This window comes from Podarcis vaucheri (genome assembly GCF_965113315.1).
Source record: "Podarcis vaucheri genome assembly, chromosome: 1".
NCBI classification, from domain to species: domain Eukaryota; kingdom Metazoa; phylum Chordata; class Lepidosauria; order Squamata; family Lacertidae; genus Podarcis; species Podarcis vaucheri.
This window is the reverse complement of record NC_138759.1, coordinates 32534000-32546522: the sequence shown is the minus strand read 5'-3', so window position 1 is coordinate 32546522 and position 12523 is coordinate 32534000. Positions and strand designations below refer to the sequence as shown.

Here is a 12523-nt window from a genome sequence, read left to right as displayed (position 1 = left end):
TGCAATGTTTAGCCATTGGAACCTAGAATACGTAGACTAGGACCTAAACAGCTCAGTGTGTATGACTCACATAGGAAGTACAGTGGCTGCTTCCAGGAAGGCTTAGCTGTTCCTGAAAGAAAAATGGGCTACATATTATTGCCATCAAGTATTTTAGAATAAGGCTGAAGGGTGTTACCTCCACTGTTCCAAAGCAATTCTCATGATGTGTGAAAGACTCCTGGTACCTCTTAAAAAGGGTAGACAAGTCCACATTTTTTTAGTTGACATACACAGCCTACAACAACAGTATTTCCCATCCTTACAACCACACACAGCGCACCCATCACCTTTGAACCAGTTCTGAAGACAGTGTTGTGTGCATATTTTGTGCCAGAAACCAGTCATATTTCACACACCTTGGCTTACATGTTTTTCCAGCATACCTTGCATAGGAAGGTACCTCATCTACCTGTAGTGGTGAGCTGCCTCAGCTGGTAGAAGCCAAGCTACACCTTTGCATGGGCATTACAAGAGAACCAGCTAGCAGTGTTGCTAAAGATCGCACGCAAGTGCTTGGTTGTGCTGAGAGTCTTTTATTTTAAAACCTTCATTGACAAGAACATGGAAGATCCACAGAGAGCAATCACAAGAAGAGCCTTTTGCTCACTTCCCCTCTGCATAAGAGCTCGTCTCCATTCTGCAGAAGAAGCCAAGTGCAACATGCAAGCTGTGAACTATACAGATTGTAATCCAAGACTTCCGCCTGGGGTACTTAAGCAGAAAAGCACTGGTAAGCTGGGGACGGGGTCAAGCAGGTATAGGAAGAAGATGCTTTGAGGTTAAATTAGGGAGGAGACACAGCTGATACGTGATAGAGTAGATACTGCTGTGGCATGAGGAACATCGCTGGAAAGCTCAACTGAATTGACGGTTGGGGAACAAGCAAGTAGAACGTATGGGGGGGGGAGCTACCTTTGGCCATGTCTGATTTGGGGAAACTGATCATGTAGAGCAGGCATGTCCAGCTTCCGAGAGACTGTGATCTACTCCCACTATAAAAAACTGCAGTGATCTACCCATTGGGTTGACCAAAGTTGTTAAGCTTTTTGGGGGGAGCCCTCACCAATCGACCAGGGACGCCCAGAGATCGACCAGTAGATCACGATTGACCAGTTGGACGTGCCTGATGTAGAGTAAGCTATGTTGAGAGCGTCAATAAAGGGCTTGATGTTTTGGTTCTGCAAACAAACCATACCTAGACAGTTCTGTTGGTAGAGCATGAGGCTCTTAATCTTAGGGTTATGGGTTCCAGCCCCATGTTGGGCAAAAGTTTCCTGCTTTGGAGGGGGTTGGAACCCTTGTCCCTTCCACCTCTACAATTCTGTGAATCTATTGCAGGGGTAGCCAGCATGATGCCTTCCAACTGCTCAGAATTGCCATCTGGCATCATCCCTGACTTCTGGTCATGCTGACTGAGGATGGTGGGAGCTGGAGTCCAGCAACATGTGGAAGGGAGGATGTTGGCTACGTCAGCCTTACAAGATGCTTATAATCTTTGTTCATGCTCTGAAGGTTAACTCCAGTAGGCTAAATCTTCCAAAGCGGAATTTGATCCCTTTAGCTGCTATTGGCTTATAGCTAGGAAGCAGAACAGGAGCAACTCAAAGCTGAAAAATCTACAGCCAAGCTCTGTGGATTTCCCCCTGAGCAACAGCGCTATTGACACCACCCAGGTCCACAAGACCCGGGCTATGTATTTATTTATTTATTCATTCATTCATTCAGGAGGCAAGTGCTTCTAGAAGGATTTGGGTTTTCCATCTGGCAGGGACACAATCCAGCAGTTAAAACAGCCGGGTGCTGCACTCTGGAAGCACAGCTCCACACCATCCCCCAAATCTCTTTGGTTCTTATTATGTAACTAACTTGTTCCATTGGATGGTGCTGAAGAAAGGGTGTGCCTTGATCCTGTTCACTCCCTCTTCGCCAGAGCCTAAACGCTGCTTGGGATCATATTGCAGAAGCTGGGAAGAGAATGAGAGATGGTAGTTCAGACTCCAAATGCACATTATCACAGCCATTCTCCAATTCTAATGCTAACTGGCCAGCATTCTCACCTCGGAGACTAGGGATGAAGCAGATTGGCTGAGCTTTTCTGGAAGATGAACCTTGGTGTGAGGATGAATCCCTGAGGGGTGATTCTGGGCTAAAGACTGTAAGAGATCAACAGAGCTATTAAAACCAGGCTACCCTGCAGCAAAGGCTGCTAATGCTAAGGATAACTGTTCTGAAAATAACCCAGTTTGCCCATGCCAACTAAGTAAGCAGTAGGCTCCATGGTGCAGTCGATCCACGTCAACAAAATTTGCACTTTGCAGCAAAGAAGGGAGAGAGAACGAGGTTCAAATGTAGTTTGTCATGCTCCTAGTCAACATCACTTTGTGTAGCACCACTATCGCCATTAGAACGCTTTCTGTTTTCCTAATACTGGCTTGCCAATCTAGATATGACAGTTTTAGTTACTCACAGTTCCACTCAGTAACTCGTACAGCAGCGCCCCAAAGCTCCACCAGTCGCAAGCTTCGGTCAGCTTAGAAATTCCACCCACCTCTGCAGAGAAAAGAGAAAAAAGGGTGAATTACAGCAACAGAAAGACCATGCCAGAAGCCCTTATCTCCTGTAACCATCTGAGCAAGAGGCTTTAAAAGGACTGTAGTCACAAAGAGAGGTGTCTCGGGTCAGGCCAGCTTGCCTGTTTTATTGCATTTAAGAGCATTTATAAACCACTTAATATCTAAACATTTCCAAGTGGGGTATAATATAAAAGCAGTATTATGAAAACAAAAATACAAACCAAAACCAATAAAACAGCATAAAATGACTTAAAAGCATATAAAAGAAATAAATGGGGGGGGGTGATATTTCTTTCCTCTTAACCCCATCTGTCAAGGGAAGAGCAAATGTCTTCATTACCTGGAGCACAGTATAAGTCTTCCATTGCCTCACTGCAACACTGTGGTTCCACCTCGGTCCACTGGCCAAAGTATGTGAGATGGATGTGACCTATGAACCCACAGAAATGGCAAGAGCAGTTATGCAAAGCCAAGAAAAACAGGAGGCATCAGAAGCTGCTAGTCACCTTTCTGAACACAGTCAAATCCCTATTTGAGTTGCAAATCTCAGAAACTGCCCTCGGGTTTAAGTCTTGGGCACCTGTTTTATTAAATGACAATATGTGCTGTCTATTCACAGCTCCCCTGTAAGCCGAAGGAAATAAACAGGAAATCTAAACAAACATAGTTCAAGTGATGTTATTTAGCAGAACCAAAATGCTGATTATGGGACGGGACTGAACTGAGATATAGACCTGAGGACAGGGAAGCTTTTCTTGCAGTACGGAAAAATGACATGCTAAGTTGGTAAAGCACAAGACTTCATCTCAGGTCATGGGTCTGAGCCCATTGGACAAAGTTTCCTGCATTGCAGGGAGACTAGATGACTAGATGATCCTTGTGGTTCCTTCTAACTCGGATTCTAAGTTCATCATCTCTTCCCCCACAGGTGTATGTGAGAGTGTGTTTTGGTCTCAACCACTTTTCTCTGAAGGAATTTGGCCCTGGGAGTGTGCTCTCCCTGCCCCTCACAATAGTTTGTTTTTCTGTAACCTCACAAAACATAAGGGAGAGGGAGCTGGAATGTTTTCCCGATGAAACCAAATGCTCCAGCTACCAAATACGACAGACTAGAGTTTTCATTCAGCCGCTTCTTGAGAGAAAACGTACCAGTATCATCCAGCAGTAGGTTTCGTGGGTTGAGGTCCTGGCATAGGATCCCCTGCTGGTGGAGACCCTCCAAAGCCAAAACCAGTTCAGCTGCCCAAAGTTGGATCTGGTCCTCACTTACATCCCAGGCCCCAAGGCTGTCCCTGTGCGCAGCCTGGTTCGCTGCAGACCCATATGGCCTTGGTGCCAGCTGTTTATGCTCAGTCGTGAACTCTTCCTGCAAAAGGCTCCCTTCTTTCATTTGTGTCACATTCCGTTGGTTCTCCTGACCACACGGGTTCTGCTGAAGAATGTCAGGATGCACCTGTCTTTGGCCAGCTGGAGAATGCGCAAGCGGTGCTATTCGGTGACATGGAGCTTCTGTTTTTGACACGCATCCTCTTCCTGTCTCTGAGACATGTTGGCTAGATCTCTCGCCTGCATGTGGTTTTGGCTCCTGCTGTGTGGTAGCTCTCTCAGATATGCTGCTGATGCTATCAGTTCTGATAAGTGAGTCACACGACCTGAAAGTCCTCTGGTTGACCAAGCAGCGATGCCCCCAGTGCGCTGGTTTCAAATTAGATTGTGTAGACAAAGTGTGTGTTGCGCTTAAATGCTTCCCTCCAATAATGCCCCATGGTCCAACTGCAGGTCCAACATGCCACTTCTCATTAGTTGATGTTCTCACATGCATATGGTCAAGGGACTTCTTCCGAGGCAACGAGTGGTCACCACTTCTGAACAGATTTACAGCAGCAGGGATCTGGCTAGCACTGTTTTCAGGGTAGAAATTGCAGCTCTGCTGGGACACAGAATCGGCCTCTTGAGGGTTTCCTGTGACCCCTTCTTCACTGGTGTGATTCAAGACCAAGCTGAGCTTTGCATTCACTGTCTTGGAGGTGCTGGAGGATTTATGGTGGAAACAATTCTGTGAGCGAAGATGGGACCAGAGGGTCCCCCCTGTGGGAAAAAGGAAGAAGGAAGAACGGCTTCTCAGAAACATGCCAACTCCAGTTCCTCAACAGCTGTGCCTCCTCTACCATTATCCCTTCTACAGTTGCCTGATAGCCTGATACCAGGCCGCAGAGAATAAGAGGGTTGAGAGGACAGAGAGAAGGCAAAATGGTTCAGTTGATCTCTTACTGAACCAGCTCTATTAGGAGGATCAGGCAGCAAGCTTTCAAACTGCACAGAGAAGCTTTCCCTCCCCACCCGGCAGGATTAACAAAAGCTTAAGTGTTCCCAATTTTATTCCTGCCTGAAGAAAAATTATGTGCAATTCAATAGGCTGCTAACCTACTATATCTCTGCAGTCAGGCCGGCAGAGGTATTAGCTAAATTCGGAATGCACAGGATAACTATTCTTCAAACAACTCTCAAAGGAAGAAGCAACCAAAAGTTTCTGGCAAGATAATTTCTCAGACGCCACATGCCCAAAAGTTTCCCACCCACCTCAGGTTAAGAAGGATAGAGTGGATGACCTGCAACCATAAACATGTGTCACAAGCTGCTATAGGGTGACTACAAACCACAAAGCCAGCTGGGATTTAATGGAGAATGGCAGAAAAGAAATCACACAAAAAACGCAAACTGGATGGTTCCAATGTTACATTTCTGTAACTTGCAGAAATGCTGCGGGGAAACCTAAAAATCCTGTTCCTCAGACTAGTGCCTGATCTAGCATTGATCTGTTAAAAGACTTGCATAATGGGTCACTTTTCATCCAGATCTCTTCTAGCAACAATAAGTTTGGACTACAACAACGTAACATCTGACCTGATCTGCAGGAAGTGAAATACTGTATTTTCCCATGTATAAGACTATATTTTTTCCTAAATTTTTGAAGTTTAAAATAAGGGGTTTTCTTATACACGGATAGTGCACAGTGCATTTTCTTAATTTTGGGATAAAAAAATAGAGGGCGTCTTATACATGGGGGAGTCTTATACATGAGAAAATACGGTATTTTGTACAGGATGGCTGGTACTCCAATTTCCTGCTATCATAAAACCAATCTGCTCTACGTGCAAGTGCACACAATTCCCAGTTCCCTGAAGGAGAAATTAGTTTACAGTTGAGTTATCCTCTACAATGAATTTTTCATCTTCCTGTACTGGATGCTACACTCAAGGTATCTCAGAGAGTTATTTGGTTCATGGACAGAAATAATTCCACTCTTTCCCCTTGCCTGCACACTGATAAATCTTAGTCTGACTTAGTCTTAGTACTTTGCATGATCTCCAGTTTGCCCGAAGGTCTCATTTTGTATTAAAAAGCAAATGAAGCCATGTTAGCCCATGATAAGAAAAACAACCCAAAACTCACAGTTGGGCAAGACTTTCATTAGGACCAAGTAAATTTAGCAACAAATGCAAAACTCAAGCACGCAAAAGATTTACCCCAGGTGAGGCTGGGAAATAGGAGTGGGCAAATCCTTTAACACTCACCTTTCACGTGCTCCAGGTGGAGGAAGACAGAGTCTTCACTTACAGAGTAGCACAGCAATTCAACCATAAAGGGGATTCCATGTGGGATGATTGTCTGCCTTTCACGGGTCTCCACGTGCGATTTGGGGAGGCTCTGGAAGGGAACACAGAACCAAGAGATGTGGGCTGTCTGTCTGAATGCCGTTTGGCCAGAAGAGCCCAGCAGCCTCTTTCAGTGTGGGAAAGGCCCTCTTACCACCCACTGTATTATAGAACACAGTTGGAAACTAATCTGTAAAAGTCCAAAGCGTGTAGAATGTACAGGAGCCCTGCATGTTTTCCATTTAAGTACTCTGGAGCAGCAAATGATCAGCTGAGAAATATTTTTCTATAGACTCTGTCCCTTTCCAGGATTGGCCCTGTACCCGAGTTAGGCAGTTCATTATTGCTGAAGAATTTCATTGTTGCCCCAAAATACCTCTGGTTTTATTTGCAAGTGATTCCATACTGGAAAACTTTGAATTGAAAAGGCAGGGCATGCTTTAAATACATTAAAAGTGCTTGTTTATTTCAGGTATTAATAAATTACTTAATGTTCAAAATCCCTAAGTGGGTTTAGAACAACAACACATATACAAGAATAATAAGAATTAAAACTGATCCTGGAAATAGAAAAACTGCCTGCTGAAATAGGAAAGTCATTGTCAAGCGCCAAAGTTCAGCATGAGAGGCCCTTTTACTGCAGCCAAAGTTCCCCCCTTCTTTCTTAGCATTCCTTTGGTGCAAGTGTTTCTGCAGCTCAGGAAGAGCAAAGGGACTAGTAGAGGCCTGATGCTATAAAGAGGCATTGGCCAAGCAACTTCTCAACAGTAAACAGAAGGGGGTGGCCGATGCATAGAGTCTGTGGAGAAAAGGCTCTGCTATCTTGCCCTCTGTTTAGCCTGAGTGAGGCAAGCACATATTCCAGCTGAGCTGAGTCCACAAGTTCAGAATAGGTTTGGCCTGGCAGGTAGAAGGAGAAATCCCAGTAATTTCCACCAGTGATAACCATCTTCACCTGCTCACATCAGGTGCTTACATCTCCTCAGCTCCCACAAAGGGGTTACACTAGTTACTTGATTGGCTGAAAGAGTGCCAGATGTCACTCAGGGTGGAAGCCCTTAAGGGTGGAAGCCCTTATAAAAGGGACTAGTAAAATAGTCCCTTTGTCCCTCACATTCCATCATGAGTTCCCTCACCTCCTCAGATTTCATCGTCCATTTGGATAACCCTGTAACTGAGCACCTATGCTTTGTTACTTGTGAGGAGTCCAGAAACATGCTTCTAAGTAACTAGGTCAGCATAGATAGATTTGAGCTAAAGGGTTCCTATTATTTCCCAAGTCTGCTTTGTCCTCCTGTCTTCATTTTTATTCCTAATAAAGCTTGGCTGCTGGAGTCTGAAGTGTGTTAACACTAAACCCAAAGATTCTCAGCCGTTTGTGATTTTACGCACGATTCTTTGATTCATAAATAGGCTGCCAGTTCTTTCATTTAGATATTAATATAATTTAAAGCAGCACTTTAAAATAGCTTGTATTTGAACATGTGAGAGAAGAATAAAATTTGTTCTTCTAAAAGGAGAAGAAGGCTAGCGATGGATTTGTAAAAGAAATTCCTCAATAGAAAAGGACATGAGCAAAGCTTCACAAATTGGACAGTATAGAGAGATCTGGGCTAGCTATAACCTCACAGATACTGAAGAGAACAAGGTTGAGCCCAGGAGGGCTTTTTCAAGGCTAGGCTGGTTCTCCAGTAACACCATGTCTAGGATTGCCAAAGGGAAGGGAAATAGAGGAAAGGAAAGGAGTGAGAGGAAGGTGGTTGCACATACCTTCAGTATAAAGGTTCCCCCAGTAGCGGGGTCCTGCACTATTTGTACCTACAAGCAACAAAAGCACAAGTTAACCACAACAGTGCAATGGTCTGCCTGGTACCCATATGAACCTCAAGGTTTTAGGGTTGGGGAGAATCTCTATTCTCTCAGGCATTTTAAATCAGTGTTGACCCGAAGGAGCGTCTCTACCTCCATCGTTCTACCCGGACACTGAGGTCCAGCTCCGAGGGCCTTCTGGTGGTTCCCTCATTGCGAGAAGCCAAGTTACAGGGAACCAGGCAGAGGGCCTTCTCGGTAGTGGCGCCTTCCCTGTGGGACGCCCTCCCACCAGATGTCAAAGAGAACAACAACTACCAGACTTTTAGAAGACATCTGAAGGCAGCCCTGTTTAGGGAAGCTTTTAATGTTTGATGTATCACTGTATTTTAATATTTTTTTGGAAGCCGCCCAGAGTGGCTGGGGAAACCCAGCCAGATGGGCGGGGTATAAATAATAAATTATTATTATTATTATTATTATTATTATTATTATTATTATTATTATTATCATTATTATTATTATTATTAATAATTTCCTGCAGCTTTTTAGAGCTTTGTGGGGGGGGGCGTTGCTGTTGTTTCACAGTACTGCTCCTTTTCATTTTGCTTCTTGTTGTTTTACATGATGAAAACTTGTCTGATGAGGCGCAGTAAAAATATGATTGACAAACCAGCAGAATCCTGAAGCAGCTAAAGACTGGATTTCAAAGGCTGGAGCCAACTCGGTTTGCTGCATGAAGTCCTGAGGGTGCTTAACACAAGGATAAGGAACTTTAGGCCCTCCAGATGCTGTTGGACCACAGCTGCCCTCAGCCCCAACCAACATGCCCAATGGTCATGCACTGCAGCAACATCAGGGGCAGCGGGGGGCACGGGGAGATTAATCTTTAAGGTGCCAGGGCTTCTTTGGGCTTTTGCTACAATTGCCTGACATGGTTACTCTTCCAGAACACCATCTCAGGTGCAACTAGTTACCTTGTCAATTATTCCTACAACCTTACAGTGCCTCAGGTTCTCCACTGGTGCGCTGAGCGTCCTAATTGGCCGAAAGCGAAGGCTGCTGTAACCCTGTCAATCAATGAAAAATTGAGAAACGTCTTTAGTTTGAGAAACTAGGTGGAGTAGAACAAAGGAGACAGTAACAGTACTCGGTGGTTTTTGTTTTTTAAACTGCTGAGAATCCAGCTGCATGTCCCCCCCAAAAAAAAAATTCTCACCGTTTCAGTGGAGCTTCCATTTCCCAGAGTTCGTTGCAGATGGCAGTTGAAGATCTCTTCAGCACGTTTCAAGTACTGGGTGATCTTCCTCTTCACAGCTTCACGGCGCTCCTTATTAGGATCCACTGCATGAGAGACATGGGCATTACTCATTCTTAGCTCTCATTTTATGTAGTTCTTTTTAGGTCCTCAGCTGTTCCTCACATCACAACGTGCCTGGCCCAATAGCCAAGGCTGTGTGTTCCCCACACTTTTAAAAAGCTAGAATTCTGCACCCACAAGCAATCTAAATTCTGTGCCACAAAAAAATGAATTCTGTGACATTTACAAATTCGCAATAAGAAATTACTCGCAATAAGAAATTACTCGAAGGGTTAAAAAAGAATGGGATTGTTTTAAGAATTATTTGTGTAAACATGGTTCCCAAATCAAAACCTGGATGTGGCTAGAGTAAATTTCAGAAAATAAAAGACAATTAGAGGAGACAGTCTATAGAAATAGAAGGTTGGAAGTATATTAGAACACAGTACAAAAGAAACTGAAATAAAGAGAGATGATGAAACTGTTAAAAGGTAGAGGGAAGTCAATTATGTAGAAGATATGAACATGTATAGAAAAATAGACTATGTGCGTTTATGTAAAGAAAAGATGACATTCATCTGTACATTTTAAATTGCTTTCTCTCTATATATATTCACATAATTTGTATGATTTTACATCTTTTTTGCAGTTTTTTTTCCCCTCATCTAGTCAGCTGGGTGGGTAAGAGCCTACGAAGAGCATTTGTAAGTTAGTCATGCACCTTTCATGCTTCTATGTTCCCCCTACCCCAGGGTCCAGTGGTGGACCTTACAGTCTCAAATTCCAGCAGCACCCTGTGTGGTGTCTAATTTTGCCCCACAACCAGCACCTCTGGCCTTCCATTCTACATCATACTTGCGGTGCCCCATGCAGCATCCTTGAGGCTCCACGCCCAGTACAAATGAACTGGTTGCACTCCCCTAAATCTGCTTCTGCCAGGATCCCTACATCTTTCACAACCCACCCACTCCACTTCCCCACCGTACCCTGAACCCCGTGGAGCAGCACATCCACGCCATTCTTGTAATGGTTGAAAGCTTCTTCGTAGTCCTCGCTCACATCCCGCTCCAAAGCCAGGCGGATCTGCTTAGCCGCATCCACCAGGTAGTCACGCTTCCCAGTTCCGTGCACGTCAACGCCCCCTGGCGCAACCCGGCTTCGGATTTGCTCCAGGTACACTCGGGCCTGGGAGAAGGCTCGAGTGCAGGATTCGGAATCCATGCCCAAACCGTGGCTCAGGGGGTCACTCTGCTTAAAAACTGGCCATTCTCAATGCATCCTCACCAGCCTACTTCCTGTAATACTTGAGACAAAGGCAGAATTAGAGGGAGAGGAAAAGGAAGGGTGAATTAGCAGGTTAGGGAGAAGATTGGGGGTGGGTGCAAAGGGCTACAAATCAGAGCTAGAAAGTGCCAGCACTCAAAAGAGTGGAAAGAGTTTGCAAGCGATACAGTCCCTGCGGGAGGGCTGTCACATAATGCGAGTTTTGAGTATTTTGTCAAGGATTAAACACTTGCTTAATCCTTTTTAAACAGGCCTTTGGTTGACCTGATCAACATTCTATACCCTTTTAAAATGTGGCTCTTTTTTGGGGGGGGTATTATTGGGTTACAGTCATACCACGGGATAAATGTGCTTCAAGTTAAGTATTTTCGGGTTGCGCTCCGCGGTGACCCAGAAGTAACGGAGCGTGTTACTTCCTCATTTCGCCACGTGTGCATGCGCAGATGGTCAAAATGACATCACGCGCATGCGCGGAACTGTGAAACGCGACCCCCACACGCACAGTCACGGGTTGCGTTCGCTTCAGCATCCTGAGGTACCACTGTATTGTTTTTATTTTATATATTGTGATCTTTTTTTGTGAACCGCCCTGAGACCTCCAGGTATAGGGCGGTATATAAATTCAGTAAATAATAATTGCAAATACAACCATGGTATTGAATGCTCATGTCGCAGTAAGCGCCCTCTTAGGAGAGGCTTTCCCCTCCTGCTCTAACAGGAGGAAGCCTCTTTTGAAATCGTGCCAACCACCTGTTGTTTCCATAAGTAGATAGCACTAAAAACAACAACAATAAAAAAGAATCTAAGAGTTTAAATCGATTATTCAGACCACATCAACCAACCCAAGGCTGCAACCCTGCTTTTGCCCAGGCCAGGCCTTAGGAAGCAATAGATAGGTGGGATTAAGGTTCACAATAGGTTTCTGCCTCCACCGTTCTTCTGCAAGCGAAACCCAAGAGGCTGTTTGTTTCTAAGCTCTTGTTCCTCTCGGAGGCAAGCCGGCCGGAAACAAAACGGCGGGTGCTAACGGTATGCCACGGGCTGCAGGGTTAGCCCCGGGGCCTTTGGACGCTAAGGACAGGCGGAGCCGCAGGCCCCGGAGGAGCTGCACAGACTCGGACGAATGGACGCCCCCCATTCTCCCTCCGGCGCTAATAAAACTACCAGCGCTGGCACAGCCTCAGCTTGGAGAGGGGCAGGAGAAGGGTCGGTGCAGGAATCCCAGAAGCCTTGAAGCAAGGTGCTGTGTTGCTAAGAGAGGGCCATTGTGTGCGGGCATCCGCTGCCGGCCTTAGAAGGCGGGGAAGGCCTCGCTAGGGAGATGGCCCCACTTGAAAACAACCCCCCCCCGCGCGCGCGCGCGCGCCATGGTTATAGCCAGGATTTTTATTTGGGGGGGGCAGGACTTTTGTTAGAGGGGGGCAGGACCGACGTGATTGGACAGTTAAGTATTTCTATTGTTTTACTCGATCTGGAGGGGGGGTGCAGCTGCCCCCCCCCGTGACGCTTAAGGAAGCAGGTGGTGCAAAAGATAAGCTGGAGTGGGGGGGGCGAACCTGGCCTAACCCCCCCTTGCCCCCCCTTTCTCGGCTAAGAACGCGCTGCAACAACCTGCTCGCCTCTTTCCCCGGGGTGTGTGTGACGTGGGCAGGGCACAGGTGCCTGCGGGGAAAGGGCATCCCGTACCTAAAGGAGTCGTGGTGCCTGAGATGCTCTTCGGAGCGGAGGGCGAGGCACGGAATCCCCGGCGGCGGCGCCTCCTCCTCCTCCTCCTTCCATCTCGGCTCGGGGATCCGGCTCGCCGGTGGAAGAGCCAGGTGTCGGAGGATGCAACTTGCGGGGGCTGTGTGGGTGGTCCG

At 46.0% G+C, this 12523-nt stretch overlaps 1 protein-coding gene across 2 annotated transcripts; it reads right to left on the bottom strand.

Moving 5' to 3' along the window:
- Window positions 1–559: 559 nt before the first annotated feature.
- RPS6KL1 (ribosomal protein S6 kinase like 1) lies at window positions 560–12523 on the bottom strand. 2 transcript variants are annotated; one of them, XM_082233049.1, is made up of 11 exons: window positions 12351–12523; window positions 10367–10683; window positions 9300–9424; window positions 9058–9150; window positions 8042–8089; window positions 6191–6323; window positions 3765–4703; window positions 2956–3045; window positions 2510–2592; window positions 2100–2195; window positions 560–2006 (listed from the first exon to the last, which is right to left on the bottom strand). In XM_082233049.1, exons 2-11 carry the CDS (start codon window positions 10599–10601, stop codon window positions 1896–1898), a joined length of 1953 nt encoding a protein of 650 aa, XP_082089175.1. In that variant the 5' UTR covers window positions 10602–10683; window positions 12351–12523; the 3' UTR covers window positions 560–1895. The 2 variants fall into 2 exon arrangements, with proteins under 2 accessions (XP_082089175.1, XP_082089176.1); XM_082233050.1 differs by having other exon boundaries at window positions 10367–10675.